Genomic DNA, 23951 nt, shown 5'->3' on the forward strand with positions numbered 1-23951 from the left:
GTTGTGGTGCTCATCTTTTTAAAAAAATATATATTTATTTATTTTTATTCATTCATTCATTCATTCATTCATTCATTTTACATCCTGATTGTAGCCCCCTTCCTTCCTCTTCCTCCATTCCCCTCCCCTGTTCCTTAGAACCCACCCCAGTTCATAAAATCACATCAGGACTAAGCATATAGTCTTCTTCCCCTGTGGCCTGATGAGGCAACCCCGCCAGGGGGAAGTGATTTTAGCCATATAGTACAGGATAAAAATAACTATAATTCAAAGACCCAAAGACGATAAGTAACAAGGATGACCCAGGAGAGGATGCTTAACTCTCACTCAGAAGGGGAAATAGAATCGACAGTAGAAGTGGTTGAAGAGAGGGAGCAAGGTAGGATATGGGTGCAGAGACAAATGAGAGTGGAGATCAGACCTGGGAAGAGCAGGGGCTGGAGGACAGAGGGGCCTGCAGAGAAAAGAGAAACTGTGGGTGGGAGCATCTCTGCGACCAGCTGGAGACCTAAGGCAGGGTACACTTCTGGGACGATATGCGGGTGACTCTAGCTCAGAATCCTAGTAGCATGGATACTGGAGAGGACACCTCTAACTAGACAGGACTTCTAGTGGGGAGAGGGGGAACACCAACCCATCCTCAAGTACTTTGACCCAAAATTTACCCTGCCTACAAGACATGCAGGAGTAAAGATAGAGGAGAGATTGAGAGAATATCCAACAGATGCCTGGCCCAACCTGAGACCCACCCCATGGGAGAGAGCCAACCCCTGACACTATTAATGATACTCTGCTATGTTTGCAAATGGGAGCCTAGCAGCGCTGTCCTCTGAGAGGCTCCACCCAGTAGTAGATCAAACAGATGCTGAGACTCACAGACAAACATTGGGCAAAGTATAGGTAGTCTTGTGGGAAAATGGGGAGTATAGAACGGTCTGGAGGTAACAGGAGCTCCACAAAAAGACTAACAGAAGCAACTAACCAGGGCCCAAAGGGGCTTGTAGAGACTGAAGCACCAATCAAGGACCCTACACACCTGCTACACAGATGTAACAGAGGGGCAGCTCCGGCTTCATGTGGGTCCCCTAGTAAGGAAAGTAGGGGCTGTTTCTGACATGCACTATGTTGCCTGCTTTTTTTTTTTTTTTTTTTTTTTTTTTTACCAAAAACATATTCTTATAATACTTCTGTGTTTTTAAGCAAAGAAAATTCAAAAATTGTCCCTGCATTAGGAGGTGTGGCCTTGGAGAAAGTGTCTTACTGAGGGTGGGCTTTGAGGTTTCAAAAGCCCATGCCAGGCCCAGTCTCTGTCTGCCTATGGTTCAGGATGTGTATACATCTCAGCTCCTTCTCCAGCACCATGCCTGCCCGCTTCCATGCTTCCTGCCATGATGATAATGGACTAATCTCAGACCCTGTAAGCACACTCCTGGTTAAATGCTTTCTTTTCTAAGAGCTGCCTTAGTCATAGTGCCTCTTCATAGCAATAGAACAGAGGCTAAGATATAGGTACACATTAGAACACACACACACACACACACACACCCCGTTTCGTGCAGTGCTTCCTGCATGCTGGAGGAGCAGCCTGCCTACTGTGCTACCTCCCAAGCCTGGCACACATTCGTTTGCTTAAAGGTGAACTCAGTAAACTCAGGAAGAAATTATTTCAGGATTATGGGTCTCTTCTCTGTCGTGGAGTGAAACACTTTGCTGGGATGGTTCCGCTCTTGCGAGACAGCACTCTGGTGGGATAGTGAAGCAAAGAGCTACTTCCACCTCCTGCCATCAATGCGTTCAGCCTCTCCTATGCATGGTTAGCATGAACACTCATTCAAAACCGTAGCCTTCCTGAACGGTTGTGGAATAGGTGTGGAACGTGTAACTCACAGGGCTTTGCTTTAAGGGTGTTTGTTTTTTATGTTGTCTTCGTCATCATTGTCATTATGTCATTGTTGATAGTTGTTTCTATGCAGATCACTCTGATCTGGTCATGTGGATTCTGAGTCCCTAGGAAAATCTCAGCTCCTCCTGTCCTGGAAGCTGTGAGAAGAAGGGCTGTCACTAGCTCCTTTCCATGTGATGTAAATGGCTAACATTCCCCTGTATGAGCGTCTCCTAGGACATAGTGTAGCCATCATCAGTGTAACTAGTAACTACTGAAACACTGTTTCAATATTCTCATGAACTCAGGGGAACTGAACAATTGATCAAATGCCTGCCAGAAAAGCCAAAATAGTAATGACATGTGTGTCAATAATGGACTCTCGGAAGTAGAAGCAGTTTCCTTCCTAAACTCACGGAGAAAGTTCAGTGTTGCGTGCTGTAACATGTAGTTAGGGACCAAGACCTGGTGAAAGGAAAGTATGAATAAATGGCATTGGGGATAGCAGTTCCTTCTCACAAGGCAGCATGACCAGAAGGCCTGCTCTTGAAGTGTCCTCTATACGTGGACACCAGGGGGCGATGCTTTTGTGGAAAATGCCAGCATATTTACTTTCTAAGGCTGTTAGCTTCCCAAGTCAGAGCCTCTCGTCAATAAGAATCTTATTATCTTCATTTTTCTACCTGTATCAGTTATCCAACACTCACGACCTAGACTTCTAAGAAACCATGTCTGAGCCTCTTGGATGAATTAACTGGCTCTCCGCAGCCAGCATGGCTTGAAAGTTTTCTGTCCTTTTCAGAATTCTAAAGATGCAATCTCAGCACCAAGGCAAGGAAACCAGTATGGGTGATTCTGAGTCCAGTTGTTAGAGGGCAGGATCTTCGTTAATGAAATCAAGCCCTGGGCAGCTCTTTCCAGCAGGTGAGGACATCGATGTTGACACCTGTGACCTAGAAGGCAGACCTCTCCCCCAACTCTAAATCTACCAGTGCCTTAAGGGGTCTGGGACTTCTCCGTCTATTGGGAATGTAAGAAATGAATTCATATTGAATATGGCACCCTGTTTTGGTAGCTATGGCAGTCTGAATGGAATGAGATATTATCTTTCCATAGTTTGGTGATTGAAACTCTGAAGATAGCACACTAGTGCCTATAACAGCCCTCATATGCCTGTTGCTGACATAAATAACATTAAACCAGTTTTTAGTAGGCCAGCTCTAGAATTAGTACAATTTGAACCAAATGAAGACAATAGCTAGTGGTTGACTTTTCTCCTTAGTAATAGCTTGAGTTCTCTGTATCTTTCTCAGAAGGGAAGACACAGGGCCACTGGCTGGCACATCTCAGCCCCATTTTCCAGCCCTGCTTTTGACACGGACTTCCTTGAAACACTGAACGTGTTGAAATTCTCTGGGCCTTCTGGCAAGAGTGGCACTACTGCTTTCTATGAAGTGGTGACAAGAAGATGACAGGAAATGCTCAGAACAGTACAGTGACTTCTTCCCTTATTGGGGTTTTCTCCCTGAAGTTCTCCATGAAGGATTTTGATAATGATTGTGATGATTGTACGGGTATTATGATGAACAAAAAAAAATTATTTTAGGTGCTAGGGTCAACTTAAAATCCAGTAATCTTCCTTTGAGTTTGTAAATGCCAGCCAAAGGTGATTAGAAAAGACATTGGTGAAGCTGAAGTCAGTTTTCTATAATGTGCAAAATTGGTGTGTGTGTGTGTGTGTGTGTGTGTGTGTTGTGTGTGTGTGTGTGTGTGGGTGGGGTAAGTGACCTCCGTGCTGTTTTACAAGACATAACCCTTGTGGCTTCAAAAGGCACATGGCAAGTCTTACTTCAGACAGCTGTATTTTTGCATAAAAGGAGTAAAAAAAATGAAAGTCACAGTCTTTCCCCTTTGAAATGCTGTGGTTTTTCTATCTCAAGGCCACTTGTTAGTCTAACACTAGTTGTTTTAATGCCATGTGACATCAGACAGAACACAATCTGAAGGATGACCCAAGGGACGCTGTGGTACTGCACACAACAATGATTTCAAGCCACGCTGAGCCTGTCTGAGCATTTGCTATATAGTACAATACAGATTAGTGTCCACTGCTGGGTTCTGTAATGTTGCAACTCTCAGGTTGGGAACCTGGGAAAGGTTGCTTCTTTAGACTTAACGGTTTCTTTATCAAAGCTATTGCCAGCAAAACAAACGATGATTTTTATGAATGATATTACCTCAGGAAAGAATTACTTTCTTATGTATTTGCACCAGTGTACGTGAGGGCAAGGGAAGCTATCTGTGTTCCTGTGTGTGTTCCTCTTCTCCTGGGACCTAAAATAGAATTTGACAGCACCCTGAAACTACTACTTCAGTGTGGAAAAGAAGGGGAGCTGATGTTCCAATGTCGTGCATCAAAATATCATTTCCTGCAGTAGCGTTGCTGAGGCCATCCTAGAGAAGATACTCACAAAAAGCTTAGTTCTGTGAAAGGTCAAAAACAACACTTTGTAAGAGAAAATGCATCTGAGAATGTCCACCACCCTTTTTCTATATAAAATCATTTACTGGGGCATGCCCAGGACCCCTTTGATGGCGTTGAATGTTTGTAGTAGACACCCTTGGCTTAAGAATAAATGGCAAAGGATGAAAAGGAAAGTAGGATCCGTAAATGAATTTTTCTGTTGTTTGCCAATGAGGGAAGGCCAAAGAGTGTCACAGACATTTCAAGACTAAATGAGATGTTATTTTGTTTATCCTGTATGTGGGAGAAGATTTTGTGCTGCTTATCGGAAACAGCCAGCAGAGGGAGGAGGGTGAGCGACAGACCATGACCCTGGAAGACAAGAGTTCACAGAAATGGGGCTGAAGGAGCAAGAACTTCCCTCTCAACAGCAGGAAGGAGAATGTGTGTGTGATGGGGGGGGGGGCGAGGAGAATCTATGGAAATATTTTAAGAGAGCAACAATCACACAAATAACACCACGCTATTGAGCCAAGAAATCCCAGACACTTCTGAGACATCTTGGTGATGCATGTGTGCTACTTACTTGTTCATTCATTTTTTCACTCAGCTGTTAGTATTGACTCAGACACCAGCAACTGAGGCAAATGTTGAAAGAAATATATGAAAACAATATAGTGCATAAAGTTCTAACAGGGAATGGTAAACAGGTTGCCATTTGTCCAGTCCCCTACATTTTGTTCCTGGAAAGTAACAGCTATAAGGAGGCGGGGGGGGGCGGGGGTGATGTTAAGAACTGAAATATTTGAAACATGAGAGCTTGTGTGCGGGTCACTGAGAAATCTGACAGTGTGGAGGAAGTTTGCAGCTTTAGATACTAACATGAGAGAAAACACAGAGAAAAGGGCAGCTGGAGCCAATCATCTTTGCATGGCAGAATGAGCCCATATCTCCATGCTCACATACTCACCTTCTGCTTCCTCTCCCTTTGGGTTTTTTTTTTTAAACTCTGTTTCAGCCTCTAGTCTTCCCTCTGAGAATCTGTCGTCAGATCTAGCATCCTCTAAGCGCTCTGGGCCTTATGAAGTGGAAACAAAGTCTCTTAGAGTGTCTTTCTCTACTATTTTCTACCTTATGCCTTTGAAATAGTCTTTCACTGGATATTTGGCTAGGCTGTCTGGCCAACAAGCTCCCAAGGGAATGCCTGCTTCTGCTCCTCAACACTGTGTCTACTTCCGAAACTGAGGGAGAACTACAGGAAGCAGATGAAAGAGTGATGTATCTCATGTGCAGGTAGGCAGGGAGAATTCATCTGCTGATGCTGGACATGAGCCAACAACCTCTTCCCTGGAAGCTTCCAACAGACATTACCAGCAAGGATCATTAGCGAAACCATGCTAACATACAAGCTGGTAGAAAGGGGCAGCCTTGCTGTGTGTGGGTTTTGGTGACCTTTCCTATGGATGCTTCCTACTTTCAATTGACAGCTGTTAGTTTTAGTTTGTTTGCTTCTGGTTTTGTTTTTTAAAAAAAAGCATTCCAGACATATTTTAACCTCAGTCCCCAAGAGACAGAAGCAGGTATATCTCTGAGTTGAAGGACAGCTTGGTCTACATAGTTCAGTTTTAGGCTAGCTGTAGCTCCATAGTGAGACACTGTCTAAAAATAAATCACATACTTTGAGTGAATTTCATAATGATATAGCGTATCACTACTGATTTTGAGAGTTGTGAAGTGATTCATGAATAGTGACAACCAGCCACAGTGTCTCTTTATCCCTCTGTTGGGTAGCAACTGGACCCTGGCTAAGGTTCTATTAAGCTAATTTTCAATGTATTTTAGAATTGTACCTTGATCATATACCTATTTCTAAAAGCCTAAGAACATGCACAGTTTAACTGGGGCAATGCTTTGTGGACTCCTGCTTAAGGAATTATCAAGGTAGAAACAACACTAGTCTAGTGGCCCTATGTCTGCTCCCTTCCCATTACCAAGAAGTCACAGAGAAAAGTTCCACTTGAACAGTGGCTTTGCCATCTGGCAGCTTGGCATCCTGTCTTTGTTAAGGGAAGACAGAGAAGGTTTAGAAGAGGGAGGTAGGAGACAGATCCTTTCCATAGTAAAATTTAAGTTCCCTTTGTGGAAAATGAGCCTTCTTTCTGTTTGTTCACTTCTGCACTTGAGTGGAAAACAGGATAATGACGCTTCGCCTAAAGGGTAAACACCAACATCCTGTATTCTGCCCTGCATTCTTCTCTTCTAAAATGCTGGGAGCCAGAGGTTCTCCCCACCCACTACCGGAGGTTTCTGCTTTTCTATGACTGCCATAGCCTTTGGCAACGGAAGGCAGAATGTGTGCATCGGCTCTTATAACTAGAGTCTGTGGATCTTGCTCAGTGAACTCATAAATTCTGAGACCCTTCTCACTGAGCTTTTGTTATCCCAGGCATCCTTTGGATTATCTCATTACTCATCCTCACTTAAGAAATTCCCTCATCCCTGTTCTCCAACCGCATCCAGCAACAGTGAAGTCCGTGCAGCCTCTTGGAGAAACAGTATTGGCTTCACATATCAGCAGAATAAACTAGATTTATTTTTAAAAAAACAAGAAGGTTAAGCTTTAGGCTTTAAAGAGAAGGTGGCCCTCATCTTATGACTACCTCCACACTCTGCCCCTATCCTTCGTTAAACCTTAGCTTGCCCTGTTTCCTATTCAACTGTCTTTATCTGAGAGTACGTTGGATGTGCTCGGATGCGCTCAAGGTACCAGCCTCCTTCTCATCTTCATAATTGATCTGGGAGAACATTTGTCAGTGGCTTCGAAGACTGTCATCTTTGTGTTTGAAAAGCAACTCGTGATTATTGTAAGCTAGATTTCAGTTGGGATGTTTAGGATGTGGGTGGTTAATTCCTGCCACAACTCAAAAGCAAAAGTGAGCCTTGAGGGAGAAAATAAAACAAGTGCTGAAAGTACACTCAATAGCTTACTTATCTAGTGCCATCTGAGAATATTTTTCCCATAACTCGCTTTTGAAAATGGCTCCATTTACTCTAATCACTTAACTTCTCACCACTAATCACAAGAAGTACTTGTCAAAGTACAAATTCTTTCTGGAATGTCTTAGAGATTTCTCTGGCCTTAAATTATGGCTACCGGACATTATCTGATATTCCCGGGTACACAGTGCCATTGTGAGTCCCCCTTAATGCCCAGGGCTTAACACTATGTCATTTATATCAACCTCTATTCTATATATAGCTCACAACATAGATGAAGCCCAGATACCAACGGCATTAATTTTTTTAATCGTGTAATTTTTGTTGGGTTGGTTACCACCAGTCCTTCCCTTTGTGAAAGATAGTTTCCTTTGTATGTAGCTCATAGTTCAAGGTAGCCTCACTCAGCCTCATACTGAGCCCATTTCATAGGTGAGGTGGATCCAGTTACACTTTCTTCTCTATCTCCCTTGACTTTGTTCTCTTATTCTAATGCCATGGCTTTGCCTGTTGATTAGCTATTGTCTTTATACCTTGTCTCAGAGGACCATGACTTGCGGGTACATAGGAAAACATAGTTGCACTAATCGCAGTGCTCAAACAATAAGTAAGAATGTTTGTGCTAGTGTTATACACTGCCTTTGTTACAACTCATATTGGACAGTTAAGGAAAACAGAAGTCATGTTCCAGACAACAAAACCAGGATTCTAAGTCTGATTTCTTTGACTTCAAGTCTCATATTTATTGCCTTCAGCCACTCCTTTTTTCCACACTAGAATAATGCAACTTCATTTCCCACCAGGAGCACAGCCAAAGTCCTGTCTGGTGCGTGGGTCTCAGTAGGCTGGCTTGATGGCAGGACTGACCATTGTCCTTTGGAGCAAAGTAGGCTCGCTTTCAACAAGAACATCCCTCTATTTCTGACTGTTCCACATTTGTATTGGATCAACACTCTACTAGGAATTTTTTTTGTTTCTGACCAAAAGCTATGGCCAGTTCAGTTCAGCAAGTGTCTATAGGGTCCTATGTAAGGTGGTAGTGACAATGTGAGACCCTGCCCCCTAAACTGCCTCCATAAGTTTTGTAAAATTAAACATGAGCCATTTCTCTCTAGCTCTGCAGAAATAGTTTCTGTTTCTTCCAGGGACTTGGCTGTGATTAGAATAGTTGAGGTTGCAAAATGAGAGACCTTAAGCTAACCAAACATTGTTATAACATTTTAAAATTGTTTACTTGTGGAAAATGACTGCATATAGTTCTGGAACTTGTGACCTGTTACCATGGAAACTAACTTCAAAACACAGGGGAGGCATATCTAAAATCCTTATTCTCCCATCACCCAGGGAACATTGTGCGTCCATGGACAACAAAAGGCAGGTGGAAAAAAAAAAAAAAAAACACTTGAGGAGGAGGTAGGGAGAAACCAGGCAATATCAGGAAATTCTTAAGTCTCTTTGTCAATGATGATGAGATATGCACGTTATTTGCTCTGTATGTGAATCAGAAATGAGCCCTTGACATGTGTGTTGGGTCCTTGTGATTACTCATGTTTTAACAGACAAGGAAACAGGCTTTAAATTTTTGCTCAGGCTGGGAAAGGCAATGAGTGACTCAATGGAAACTTAAACTTTGGCAGTCTGCTTCCTGATTTTTTTGCCTCACTGCTACGCCATTAAGAAGAAGAAAGATTTACCGTGTTCAATGCAACATGGACACCTGAGAAATGTAATACATGATATTAATGGAACATTTAAATTATCCATGCACTCAGCAGGAAGCACACTTAGAGAATGAGGGATAATTCCTTGATGCAGCTCAGTGTAACAACAACAGAATAATTGGCTTTTGTGCTGTGCCAATGCCAAGGGGAAGAAAATAAAGATAAAGGAGGACTTGGCAACTACACCTGTGTTTTTAAAACAAAAGAATCACATGCTTGTTCCCAATATGATTAATTGTACAACTCAGTCAGCACACAGGAAAGATGCCTGCAACAAGGAGGCCACTATAATTAAGTGAAAATAAAGAGAATAAGAAGGAAAAGGAAGAACTCTACAGACAAAAGTGTGGGAAAATAGGTCATAGGTTATTACTGAAGTTCATATATTTGCTAAGTCCTTGAGTTGAAGTAGGCATGGGAGAAGTAAGTTGATGCCTTAGGGAGAATCACTTTGGTATGCATAGTTTCCACCTTTCAGCTATAAAAGCCCTGGTACAAACTACCTAGACGTTAAATTCAGATTCTGTATGAAAGAACTTACCATCTGGATATACACATAGATGAAATCCTTCCTAATTCCAAACCTGGTAAACATCCAAATCCTGTGAACTGGTTTGAATTGACTTGGAAAGATCTAGTTTCCTTTCATCTTTGATTATGCTCCTCCTTTGGGTCACTTTTTCTTGGAAACAGTTGAGCCTTGGAGAAACCTAACAAGAAGCCCAGTATAATTAACAACTCAATAGTGGTGGGGGCAATGGTACTAGTGATGATTTTATCTTTATATTTCTACTGATCGATTTGTTCATCCCACAAAACTGCATTTTGCCCCTGTGTAAAGATCTGCTATCGCCTACATAAGCAGAAGGGTTTTCTGGATCTCTGCCTTGGTCTCCAGGTCTTTCCCATGTTTTTCTCATCACAGAACTCAACAGTATATACCACATGGCAGGTAAGAAGGCAGGTACACAAAGTCTGGGAGAGAAGTGGACTCTACCAACATATATGGTAGCCACCATCAGATTGTCATTGTCTCTGAAGATAAGTAACTGATGCCCTATGTAGTTGTTGTGACGTGGCCAACTTGTAGCTGGCTCTCCAGGACCTCCATTCTGGGGGCCATTTTGGTGTTGTCCATCCTCTCATATCATTAAGATCAGTGAGGGATTACATAGTATACCAGTAGCATTTCCATATTCCAAATATACACATTGGTGGTATCCATGCTGGTTGAATGACTAAAATCATTCCAGCTAATGAACATTTCTGATGACAAACATATTTCTTCAAAACTTCTCTCATCTAATCTGTTGCTTTTAAATCCCCCATAAAATGCAACTTAAACCAATCATTACCCTAACAGTTTTTTAGGACTGAAAACTTCCTCTGCAATTGTGATCCAAGAAATCTCATAATCATCTATGGGGGACAAGTGAGCTCTAAAGGGGTATTTTCTGGGGCTTCTTCCCTGATACTGTGCCTCACATCCAAGGTTTGTCTAGTATAAACCTGTCTTTGGAGGACAAAAGTTAACGCTGACGTATTTAACATTCAGAATTGCTTGTAAGATTAGATTCTGAAGCCAGGTGAGAAAATTCAGATTTTGAGCCTGCCTCTCTCTGTAGCCACAATTCTATGAGCCACTTAGTTTCTCTGTGCCTCTGTTTCCTCAATTGCAAAAAGAGGGTGAACATAGCATTCTCCTGCAGGTGGAGGTATAAATAAATCTGTGTGTATAAAATCAGAGTTGTGATATGCACACAGTGGGAGCTCTGTTCAGCTGTGCTTTCTTAGTGGTTCCATCAGATTATTGTCACACACAGAGTATTGTCTGCAAGGTGAGCCCAGGATACTTAGTCAGCCAAGTAAGAATAATCTTGGCTTTTACAGAAACATAGTTTCATAGTTTTGATCTCTCAACAACTCCTATGAGCCACACTCTGTTTCAGTTATATCAGTTATATTAGTTGTAGTAGTTACACTAATAGACTCAAATATAAAAGATGTATGCAAATTTTACCTTGGCTACCTCTAAGATTCAGTTGGCCAAGTTCTTTGATGACACACTTCCTGCAGCTCATGGAGCCTTTAATTCAGCTGGATTCTGAGGCTGAGGATCTTTGTATATGTGTCCCCTTTGCTTGCTGGTTTCCCTTCAATCAAAGCATCATCAGGACAAGAATCTCTTTAGACTGAAGCCATGTTGTTCAGACATATTGAGTCTATGCATGGTCCATTTTTTAATAAATTATCTATGGATAGCTTTCCACAGTTGAGGTAACTAGTTCTGGGGACAGATGGACATTGGAAGTGTCCTTCTTCATTTGGTCATACTGACAATCTCTGGTTCATAACCAGTTGCATCAACTATAGACTTGGTTCAAAGATGTTTGAACTGGACTGATAGATAGGCAAGATATTGCTCCTGCCAAAACCAAACAAGAGGGTTCTGTGAAGTACCAACACATGGATGTCAGGTGTTGTGGAAGAAATTTCCTCCTTTTGCAAGTGTTTTCAGAGGATCCTGGTGTGCTGCATGCAGAATGTTAGGGAGGCCTTCTAGTTGATTTCTCTAATCCCCTTGCCTGCTTCCTCCAGATGGGAGTCCTTCCTGGACACCATGTGCTGAACCCTCCTGTTGAACCCCTGTGACTCCTTGATCCTTCACTTTTAGTTACAGGTTAATGTGATCACATTCACTTTTCATATTTCAGTGATGTTCAAATTCCTGATGAAGGAACTCAATCTCCCCTTCTCATTAGTCCTTTATTGTATGACTCCATGATGTCTTTACTGGGTTTAGAGAAGAAGGAAAGTGACAGATGTGCTTTTTCTGCTGTCAGAGTTCTGGACCTGCAGACTCCATTTATGGTGTAGCTGAACTCTGCTGGCTCACAGGCACATAGCACATGCATGTGCACATGCACATGTGCATGCCTGCATGTGTACACACACACACACACACAAACACACACCAAACAAACACATAATGGGTTACACAACAGAGAGTTTCTTGTAATTCTAGAGGCTGCAAACTCAAATTTCCTTCTCATTTATATAGCTTCCTTCTTTCTGTGTCTTCTGTGGCCCCTCTATCTTGTGTACTTCAGGAAAAGAAAGAGAAAGAAAGAAAGAAAGAAAGAAAGAAAGAAAGAAAGAAAGAAAGAAAGAAAAAGAAAAGAAAGAAGAAAAAGCCTTCGTGTTTCCTCCTGTTGTAAGGACACTTGTCTTACTAGATTAGGGCACCTCTCTTCTGATCTCACTTAAGCTTTAACTTCTTTCTCTAAATGTTAAATACCCCCTCTCTAAATGTTGCCATGTAGTGAGGAGTCCAGGGGCATTGTGGGAATTTGATGATAGCACAGTTCAGTCCAACAACCCCAAATTTCAGCATTCCCATGCATTTCCCCTTTATGAAAAAAGTCTGCTCATAACTTATCACAGTCTTGAAATAGTGACCTAAAACTAACACTGAGTAATCAATGAAGGACATGTCATGATGATGTCCAGATAACACTAAATATCGTATCTGTTCCTACCACAAAACCTTCAGTGATCAGTCCTGGTTTGTAGTACATTGACATCACACAGAGTACAGTAGAAGATCCCCAGATCCCAGCTGCAGGTCAACATTATCTATCAGGAGAAGACAGAGAGGTACCAAGTGTTTGAGGGATGCAAATAACCCAAGGTAACCTCATCCTGCCCAACTACAGTCCAATCCAGCATTGCCAGGATAGATTTAGATGCATGGCAAGATACATGAGATATATAGATATGAACAGACAACTCCTACATAATTGAACAAAGCTGGAAAACTCCAATACTTTTAGTTGGCATTACATATTTAAATTAAATGTGTTTCCTTTCCCATTAAAGAAAACAAGACCTTTGGCTATACTACCCTAGTGGTAGACATGTCTGCTCCTACTCGGAAGGAACTTTTAAGCCAAAAAAATCTTAGACAGCTACACTAAAAATCCCCTCCACTTGTCAAGATAGATGCTTCCCAGGCGAGGAGCAGTTTTCTGAATCAAGAGCTGGTACCCTCTTGGTATAAAAGGATTTGGGGGTGGGGAGTGATTTCTTTTCCTTGTCCCTTAATTCTTTTTCCTCCTCTTCTTCCTCCTCTTCTTATCTTTGCCCATTATTATTTTACTTCTTACTCTTATTTTGCTTCTTATAGTATCTTTCTGCCTGGGGTACAGTAACCTAACAATTGCACTTTCCTTCTTTCTTCCTTTCGTTAATTTAAGATTAATTTAAATCTACATAACATGGTTTTTCTCAAGTTCTTTTATTTTCCCCGCCATGCATTGGCTTAAGATTTTATAAATGCTGGGTGAACTGATACTTAGAATGTATTTAACTACTCTAAATCTTGTTCGCAACACTTTGGAAGCGTTAGTAATGCATATTGTTAACAACAGTATCTCCTCACTTTAGAAAAAGAAGTTTAAAATATCATCTATTGAGTTTACATTTAGTCAGTGTCTAATGAAATCATAAACGAATGCCCAGTTAGGAGAAGGATATAGATGAAAGCAAAGGAAAGCCTCTGTAAGTTACTTACAGGTTGGGTCATATTTGAAACCAAATTAATGATTCATAAGGAAAACAGAAGACTCCTGATGAAGGGTGTACAGCTCATTTTAAAATATTTTCTTCTTGCCCATGTACATGCTATATTGATATGAGGGAATGATTCTTTGAGCGGATTTCTGTCTTCTTCCTTAGCCTGACCCACCCCTCGCATTTATATAAGCCTTAGCGCTCAGAACCTAGCCCCTTTCTTACCACTTTGCTGCAAACTGACAATATTTCATGTTGAACAGGTCTTACTCTCCCCTCCCACTTCTCATCCACTTTGATTCTTGACCCGTGGATAACTGTTTTGAACACTGAATTTGAAAAGAAATCGTCCTTGGGTATTTTCCGAAAATGGGGGTTTAGAGTGAGAAGGAAAGAATTTGAGAGTGAGGGGGGGGGAAGAAGTGGGGAGGGTACTGAGAGCCCATCCCTAGCAGTCTGTCAATAACAGGGGCAGATTCCTCTGAGGCAAGAGAGGATTGATGCAGACAGGCTTCTAATAGCTAGAAAGCATCCCGTGAAGATCCCTAAAGACTGTACCATCTGCCAAAACATCTGACTCCAAAAACCACCCCAGAGTGTAACACAGACTTAAAGAGAGGTGACCAGAAGGAAGTTCAGGAGCCAAAGTGTGCCTTTGGGCCCCCAGTGTGTGTGACTGAGGTAAGAGTCTTTTCCTCTCCATTTTCCAGCTAGAGCTGGAATGTTTGGTTAGCCACGTGCTCATGATCAGATGATCAGAACCCACATAAATGACTGGAAAAGGGGTCTATTATGAGATTGGGAGTAGATGGATAGTGGGCACCCTTATTCGTAGAGCCTGGAGAAGTAGCCACATTTCAAAGGATATGTGCACAAAGACTCACACTTGGCACTTGTTATACTTATTCAATAGACTTGCACAAGATGATCTAACCTGTGGCCTCCTGTCAGTAAATGCCCCAGTTGTCTGGAGTGAAATGGTTTAGATTAGAGCACAGACATGCCGACAGAGGTCCAGAAGAAGTTAAGGACTTGCCAGCAGCGTTAGCATTTTATTTTCTTCTTTCTCTGGCAGCACTAAAATATGTTTGCTCAAAACAGAGTGAGAAGAAAATTATTGGCAGTCAGTACTTTTTAAGAGAGGAGGGGGAAAAAAAGAGAAGAAACATGTTTTATTTCTCTGGCAGACATACCAATTAAAATGATACTGTGTTATGACAGAGTACTGAGTAATTAATGCCTAATTGAGCATTTTGCTATATGCTTCTGTGAGAGTGACTTGACTGTGGCTGGGCCAAGCACACCTTACAGAAGAGCATATTTTCACTAAACTGCAAACAGTAGCACCCCATACACCAGGAGCTCCAAAACTCAATAGAACATTGCTTTGTTTTGATTTTTTATTTCAATCTCTGAGAGTTGGGCTGAAGGAATTAGCTTGGCAAGAAGATCCCAACATTGAAAATCCTCCCGGGGTTTCATGCTTTCCTCGTTTGTAAGCAAAATCCATTTTCCAGGAGATATTTTTAGCGCTTGTATCCCCTGCTGTCCTATCCTCTTTCAGTATACCATTAGATCTTGAGGCCATTCCAGATGGGTCACGTGATTTCTAAGCATCCCTCTTCGGTTGCCTCTTAATTGACTAGTCTCACAGAAGCCAGGGAGTACTAGACCCTTAACTACTGGAGACCTCGGTGTGTTTCTGCAGAGCTTTAGTTCTTACTGATAGGATGGCAAAAATGTTTTCCAGCTGTTTCTAAGAGGTCAGCTTGGCAGAATGCACTGGGTAACCTCAGGCAGAGAGAGATCTTCAGCCCTGCAACCGCCTATGTAAATATAAAAATGTATTAGGCGGCAGAACTGTGTGTGTGGGAACAGAACAGCCTCACCATTGAGAAGAAATCACCACAGAGAACACTGGCATTTCTCTCATGGTTTGTTATCGCGTGCATACTTTTATACACTATCTTGATTCAGGCTACTCCACAATTCTGGTGCCAATTTGTCTTCTGGAATTTATGCAAAGTAAAACCCCAATGACTTAATGAGGTGACCCTCCCCCCACCCCTCCACCAGAGGGGAGAAACTTTCTTTAGAAAGTGCTTACATATTTAAAAAAAAAAAAACTATCGTCAGGTCAGTCGATATACTGCTCATTTGCCTTGGGAGAAAGTCAGCCTGACGTCAGATTTTTTTTGACTGTTTAATTAGAAGAATGATTTATGATGTTTGTGTGTGTGTGTGTGTGTGTGTGTGTGTGTGTGTCTGTGTGTGTCTGTGTGTCTGTGTATGTGTGTGAAAAATGTATTTACCCAAAGCTCCAAAGCAGGGATCTAAGACAGTCACTGTGATAAACAGAAACCATGCTTTCAAACTGCACGGAGAAACCCTCTCTGGATGAAACGCTCTGGGGTTCAGTGTGTTCAGTTTCTGTGGATCAAATCTTTCCCATCGCTGCATCCAAGCTATTTGGCAGTGATCAGATGATCAGAGCTCAAGGAAGTGATTGGAGGGTGAGCTGGCTGCAGCTGCTGTGTAGGCTTGTTCTCAGGGACAAGGAGCCACTGTTTTTCAAACATAGCATCAACATAGAAGTTATTCTGTAGGCTCCAGGATGCAGCGATGGGCTGCACTGCCAGCATTGTTCTGCTTCAAGCTTTTCGCACTGTGGTCCAGAGGAGCTGTCCACACATTTGTAGAAGACGCCAGGAGGAACCATCCCATGAAATCGTGCCTCTTGAAAGTGACGATGAAATGAGTAGACCCAGAACCCTCATAATGGTACTGTATTCTTGGCAAACAGCCTCTCTTGACTGAACTGTTATTACGGAGATAGATGCTACAATTTGGGAGGTTTGGGTGTTTGTTTGGCTTCAGGTCAAGATATGTGTGACCTAGAGTTTTCTATGTTCTTCTTGCTGTTTTTGTGTAGGGGGAGGAGATCTCTCAGAAGCATTGCTAACGTTCAGAGCTGATTTTCTTTCTCTTAGATCTGTCACGTAAATGTGTGGTGTGCGTCTGAGAAATTCTCTGCTTCTTAGTATTTGTATGTTGTTAACTCTGTGGCATGAGGGGAAAAGAACAAAAATGTTGACAGTTACTTTCAGTGAATTCTGTTTTATAGTTCCTAGTTTGGAAGAAAAGCCCAGAATGTGAGTTTCTTTATAGGTCACCTATAGACAATCACATTTTGTAGAGACTGGTGGTTAGACTTCCAACATCAAGATATCTGGGGTTGTTTTTCTGTCCTTTTCCTGACTCTGAAACGGAAATGCTTTTTCAAAATACTTGGTTAACTCTGGCATGAAATCAGAGCAATGTACTGGGAGTTTTGTGGAAGTGTGGTGTTTTCATTTGAAAGTTTTTTCTTGCCAATTGTCAAATATATATATATTCTAAATGTGTGTTTTTATTGTAGCAAGTAGTGTTGCTGCTCTGTGCCTGTGTATGAGCAGCAAGGATAAAGTAAAGAGTCCTTCCTTACTTTAAGGTTTGGGGACCTAGCTCTGCTTAGTCATTGAAAGCCCCTCTTGAGATATAGCCAGCTCGTGTGCTGAACTTTATAAAACTGGGGATGTGTTGAAGTCAGGGTGTTTTCAGCACAATTGACTTTTCTTTTTGCTCTTAGATTTCAGTGTTCAAGGATATAATAAATAATGAATGAAAAAATACCTGTTGCACTAACAGTTCTTAATGAAAGTCATTTGGTCCTGGATATGCCTCTGAGTGACAAGTGACCACAGTGTAACACTGTATACCAACTCCTTTGACAAATCAAAGTTTGAGATTTCACAAAGTAAAATTGCTCTTGAATTTTGGGATATGATTATCTCTGCATAGAAGTATGAAGTTCAACTAATTTCACACTCATTACCACTATAAAACTTAAAAGGATTTGAGATCATTCAAAGGTCAAAAAGTCCTGTTTTCTAATTCTTATTAATAGTATGACATAATCACAGACTATATACACGCATTGTGTGTATGTTGTTTAGACCAATAGTTTTTCAAAGTGGATAATAATTTTAACCATGTAAAACATTTTAAATTATTCAATGCTAACCAGCTATTGTTCCAAGTATTCTTTTGATTTATCTAATTCTTTTAACAACATTAAATGAAATAATAAACAATTCATCATAGATAGTCACAACCTTTATGCATGTTTTGAATTTATATATTTTATCCCATATATAAAAAACATTTTTCCTAAAAATACCTTGGTGTGTGTGTGTGTGTGTGTGTGTGTGTGTGTGTGTGTGTGTGTGTGTGTGCGCTGAGGATTATAAATGAATGTTTTATCATGTTTATTTTGCCAGAGTGACTTTAGAACAGATTAAAGGTCCTAAACTCTAAAAACAGAAAGAAGTCACCACATCATTATAACATACAATATATTTAAAAATCTAAAAGAAATAATTTTTAGTGTTTTTCACCACAAATCAATGACAGATATTTGAACAAATAAATACACATACCCCAATCTGAACATTATGCAATAAATACATAGACTGCAATGCCACATGGCACCCCCATAAGTGTGTGCAGCTATCATGGGTCAATTAGAAAGTTTAACATGTTTAATAAGAACTTACTGATGACAAATCATCTTGTTCACAGCTAAGTGTCCGCACTACAAGCCACTGCAGGCCTTGATTCCGAAAGTCAGTGTGCTTTCCACTTTGGTTGCATCTCAAAGAAAAATAAAGATGGAACTAACAAATTAACTGAGCTTTGATTTAGAACAGCAACAGCAACAACTCTGGGATCACTTAGAGTAACATATGCTGGCCCACAGCCATTGTGCCTCTTGGAAACAACCGCTAGGGTAACTCCAGAGTCCACACACCTAGCACAATGGAGAAAAACATCAGAAATCTTTGCCCGCACTGCAAGTGTGAAGAAGATGGTGCATTTCAGGAGGTTTTTTTTCTTATGGATGTGCTGTGTTAGGTGATTTAGAAGATGGTGCATTTCAGGAGGTTTTTTTTCTTATGGATGTACTGTGTTAGGTGATTTAGAAGATGGTGCATTTCAGGAGGTTTTTTTTCTTATGGATGTACTGTGTTAGGTGATTTAGTGGCCACATATGTTAATGAGAGCATTGCCCACCTTCCAAGATGGTGCTTTGACAATTTTTGCTTGGTCCGACTTCATGTGGGAGCTGCTATGCATGTAGATTCTTCGCCTCTGGGTTCTGGTACTTTTATATGAGACGAGATGGTGGAGATGCTGGGACTTGGTGCTATCATCAAACAATTCTGGTTCATTCCAGCAGAGGGTCACCTGGGATGCCACTATAATGAGCATGATTCAGTTTAGAAAGATGAGAATCCAGCCTCTCCATCTTGATACCTTTCTACCTGATGGGTTTGGATTTCAACTCATGAATTCAGAGTCTCTAGAAGAGAGTAAAAGGCTATGGAGGCAAAATTAGGAGCAACGGGGACATTAGTAGTCAGAAAGCTATTGCAATGACTCCAGCTAAGGTGCAGCATGGTTTTCTCCCAGGCTTGTGGGAAGTGTTTGCGTACCATAACAACTAGGCTTTACTATGAGTTACTACCAAGTGTGGGGGGAAGGAGAGCAGTCTGGGTTTGCTGTGCACATTTCTTTAAAGGGCTTATTTTTATCTTATATATTTGAATGTTTTTCCTGCATACATCGGTACCATGCTCATGTGTGGTACCCACAGAAGGCATCCAATCTCAAGGGACTGTGTTACTGGTGGTTGTGAGCCACTAAAGGTAGCTCTTGGAAATTGATCCAGGGTCCTCTGAAAGAGCAGCAAGTGTTCTTAATTGCTGAGAGATCCCTCCAGCCCCTGCTGTTAAGTTTTGACCTGTACATTTAGAACCAAATTGCCCTCCAGGAGAAAAGTGTATGAGAACTGGCACTCAGGAGCAAGATTCTAAGTCAATTGTAAAGGGGCAATGTCAAGTAGGATGCTTGACACGTGACTCTGGAGTTTTAAGGAAATTGATAAGGAGGAGTAAAGCCTGGTTCTGTGTAAATACCAATAAATGATTGATGAACTGGCAAATGATCACTTTTTTAATGTCCTGTATTATTTACAATGTGTAAGTCCATTTTACCGTTAAGCACACATTATCTTCTAATCTGTCTCAGGCTAAACTTTTAATTGCTAGTTTACTATTTATATATATATTTCTTATATAAGTAGTACATAGGAAATATGCACAGATAGGTTTTGAGTTTTTGTTTCGTTTTGTTTTGTTTTTTCAGTGGTACTCAGAACAATGCCTTTAATAGACTAACACTGCATAAGAATCTGCGCATTGACACCTTTGAGCAGTTAACACCAAGATGTTAACTTGGTTAACCCTTAACCCTTAAGTAATAGTACAGAAATGAATTAAGAAAGGAGATAAACACAAGAGTTGCCTGTTGGTATCCTGCAGATATGGTATTGCCACTCAGGACTTGAGTTCATATGTTTATGCTAAAGACTTCACTTTACTTGTTCTAAGTCCTGCGCAAGACTTTCATGATTGTAATTTCAGTGTGTGGTCCAAATAAAGAGATTTGCTAAACATGAAAATGAAGGATATAATCCTATTAGCATTTTTCAAGGACAGAAATATCATAACAGGCTGAGACTATTAGACTATTAAAATTCAGTGAAGATGAACTGGAAAAAACTTCAAAGTTCTAATTTTCCTGTAATGCAGAACTTTTCTGATGGGAGAAATTACAGAAATGTGCTGGTGCATATGTGTAGCTGTTGATATGAAGACAGAATTCAAGCCTGGGTTTCCTTCATTACAACTTTTTTTTTTTTGTCTTTTCTGAGAAAATCTTTCTCAACTGCCTGGAATTTACTGATTACGTTAGACTGGCCAGCCAGCAAGCCTCAGGCACCTGCCTGTCTCTCCCTATTCAGTATGGAGGAAGTTTCAGGTGCATTTCCAGGGCCTTGTACAACAAACTCTTAGCCAACTAAGCTATTTTCTCAGTCACCGCAAAATATTTACGAACTATTTTTTTTTTTTATTCTTCTTATAGCCTGTTTTGAGAACGCTTACAGATACCTAGTTTATTTTATGTAGACCTATTTTTCTGCTTATTTCCTGTATTTTCTGGTGTCTTGTGGTCACTGCTAACCCCAGAGGTTTTCTTTGTTTTTAAGTCCTTTTTCCTTCCTCTCAAATAAAGATTATCCATTGACACAAGAGCAGGCTGGGAAGCAAGAGTCAGGCAGGCTTCTGTCTCTGTGTGGCTTTGTAATAAATCCCCACACAACAGATTCACTGGTCTCAACTAGAAAGTGAAACATTTTCTAAAATCCATGAGTGTTTTGAGATGATTCTCAAATAGTGGAAGCCATAAAAATTAAGTTTGGGGATGACAAGGACACAGTATTTCCATAAGGCCAACTATGGCTTTAATTTTCATTTTTCTCAAAGATGAAAAGATTGTGGTAACTCTGGGCAGTGAAATCATTGCCAGCCAATAATATGCACTTACTTATCACCTTGAGTGGCTCTTAGTTACAATTACCACCCCAAGTCCTGCATCATAATTATCCTTTGATATTGTAGAGTTTCCTATGTCCGATGCTTTTGTGAACCATACAGCATTGATGCCAAGTTCTATCTTTAGCTCACAGACTGTGAAATAAGAAAGGTTTTTTTTTTACAATTTTAAGATGGCATAAAACAAAGGAAAGAAACCAAATATAAGGAGGGGAAAGGAAGAAAGAAGAAAGGCCAGAGGGATATAGAAAGGATGATGGTATACCAAGTGTAAAATACTATAGTGACAGAAAAATTTACCGACCCTTGTCTGGTAAATGGCAGGGCCTCCATCGCTAGGGAATCTTTTTTTGTCCTTTATTTTTACTTCTGTAGTATATTGTATTATCCAATTGATCCAAAGGAACTTGGATTTTCTTCTGGATCCCTGTCATTTACCTGAGGGTCTAGGAGCTAATGCGATTGAATAGTGACTTCTATATTTGGAGTCAAAAGAGCAAAGGCTGGAGTCTCAAATGTCTTCTTGAATGAAAACCTAGATGACCTGGGCATTCTGGATCATGTCTGTGGTTGACATAGGGCAAAGTGTATGTCATGTCTATTGGAACATCAGAATATTTACCTTACAGAATCACATTGCACACCAATGAGTATTTGTGTTAGTTGCATTTCTCAGCACTGTGGCAAAATACCTACAGAAGCAATTTAAGTGGGAAGAGATTTATTTTTGGCGTATAGTTTGGGGAGACTTCAATCCATCATGGTATAGAAGTGTAAACATATGGCAGAGACTTCTCACACTGCAAGGAAAGACCTAGAAGTAGAGTGGTCAAGAGCTAGGGTGGGGCCATAACCTTCAAAGGCCTGTCCCTCCTTATCAACTTCCTCCAACAAAGTAACACACATCAAATACCCTTTAGCCTTTAAAATAGCACCAAGGGCTAGGGAACCAGAGTGCAAATGTGGGTTTGTGGGAGACATCTCAGAGTCTACTGCAGCAGTGTCATAGGTGGTGGAAAATTACAAGTGTGCAGGCTAGCTTAGCTTAGGAGACAGCCTCTATAATCTTCACAGTGGTGATCTGTTACCCAAGTAGGTAACTCATTGCAGCAAGACAAGGTGGTCCATTTGCATTATGAGTTAATGCATTTCTTCAGTATCCATTCTCAGAGGATGCTATGGAGAGTGTGGTCCAAAACCATAGGCCAAGGACTGTGTTGATACAGCTCTGCTTGAGTTACTGTTTAATCCTCCGAATTTGGATCTCTTTTCAAGCACAATTATCCTTGCTTTTTGATCAAGTACTTTAAATACCAGCATGAGAAACAAGGTGGAGGAAGGAAATAATTATTTATAAAAACAATAATTACGTCTTCTGGGACTCATTTGTTTGTATATATGTTTAGTAAACAGAACAAGGACCAAAGAGGAGTTTGATAGGGGAATTGCTTCAGAAGAAAATAAAATAATCCCTTCATATCCTCCTACTAAATAGTCTAATAAAACTTTTGCAGAGGAATTCTTCACATTCTCCGCCCAGTTGCATACTTGTTGAATGGCTCTATGAGCAGGAGGTTTTTAAGGTCTCTAATCCCACATTAATGTTCTGCCTGCTTTAGTGAGAATAGATTTGAATATACTGACTGAGGACCCCCTCAGGAAGGGAACCCCAGGTAAATAATGGAAATTGAGTTGAAATCGTGTGCTAAGGATAGTATAGCATGGAGCCTAAGAGCCCAGAGAATCGTTGGCAGTATATTTTGCATGTGAACTCATTTTTGACCGAATCATGAAGCCATAGAAAAGAGGCAAATGCTTTGGGTGTCTTCTCCCTGGGTAGAAGAACTAACTAAATATGCTTGCAGCTTAGTAATTAACAACACAAATCTCTCAGGAAAAGGCTTATAGAACTCAAATAATGTATGGCATCTGGTTGTCCAAATGATAGTGTGTTGCTATTGTTTTCTAAGTTGCACCAGTTTTCAAAATGATAAGAAACCAAAAAGTGTTTTAAAGTTAAAACCTATAATATGATAAATAAAAGCAGAAAGCCATGGGAGTGTTGAGAGGTGTGATAACCAGGGGTGTAAACCAAAACCAATGCAGAGATTCTACTAGATAGACATAGTTATAAATACGTGTGTGTGTATGTGTGTGTGTGCGTGTGCATGTGTAAAATATTCTAGCTTGGTGATATAATGCTTTGGGAGAAATCATTGTGTAAAGGTTGTAAAAATTATTATTACCAAGTAAACATATTTTGCTATATGTCTAGAAAAAAAATGAATTAAATTACTAATAATAAAATGTCCCTCAAATTTTGAAATATAATTAAATATAATTTTTAAGTGTGACATGTGTGTGGAGGTGTGGGTTTAGGCTTATCCTTCAACTCTGTGACTCAATATGACCCTAACCCTAAACACTGACGTTATGAAATGATAATGACGTAATTAAGAAATTGAAAGAAAAAAGTAATGATGCAGCTGAAAGTCAGATGTGTCCTCTGCAAGTCAAATAACAATGTAGCAATTTGTCTTGCTTCTTCAATGAGGTTTTCCTGAAAAGTCAATTCATTTCCTCGAGCTTTATCTTCATGGATCTGATTTGCTTAGGTAAGGGACTACAGTTTAGGGTTGTTGAAATCCCTGATATAGTTTGGATCTGGAGTTAGGTGTTACATATTGGCCTGGAGTTGGCGGGACCTTTACGAATTGAGGCCTCATGGAAGGAGATAAAAATCAGTAAGATTAGCCTGTGCATGCAATGTTTTGTTTCCCCGATGCCTGATGGTAAACAGCTTCCTTCAGTATGTACTC

General features: G+C 40.7%; 1 protein-coding gene across 2 annotated transcripts in view; it reads left to right on the top strand.

Annotated features, from left to right (window-relative positions):
* Dock10 (dedicator of cytokinesis 10) overlaps positions 1 to 23951 on the top strand; it is a 245163-nt gene that overhangs the window by 39039 nt on the left and 182173 nt on the right. The window contains exon 1 of one of the 2 annotated variants that reach the window (XM_051153998.1): positions 16117 to 16417. The exons of the other annotated variant lie outside the window; for it this stretch is intronic. Coding sequence (XP_051009955.1) covers positions 16259 to 16417 — 159 coding nt within the window. The 5' untranslated portion in view covers positions 16117 to 16258. Of the gene's footprint in view, positions 1 to 16116; positions 16418 to 23951 lie in introns of those variants that run through there. 2 annotated transcript variants of the gene reach the window in all.

This window comes from Acomys russatus, chromosome 12, assembly GCF_903995435.1.
Source record: "Acomys russatus chromosome 12, mAcoRus1.1, whole genome shotgun sequence".
In the NCBI taxonomy this organism is placed as follows: domain Eukaryota; kingdom Metazoa; phylum Chordata; class Mammalia; order Rodentia; family Muridae; genus Acomys; species Acomys russatus.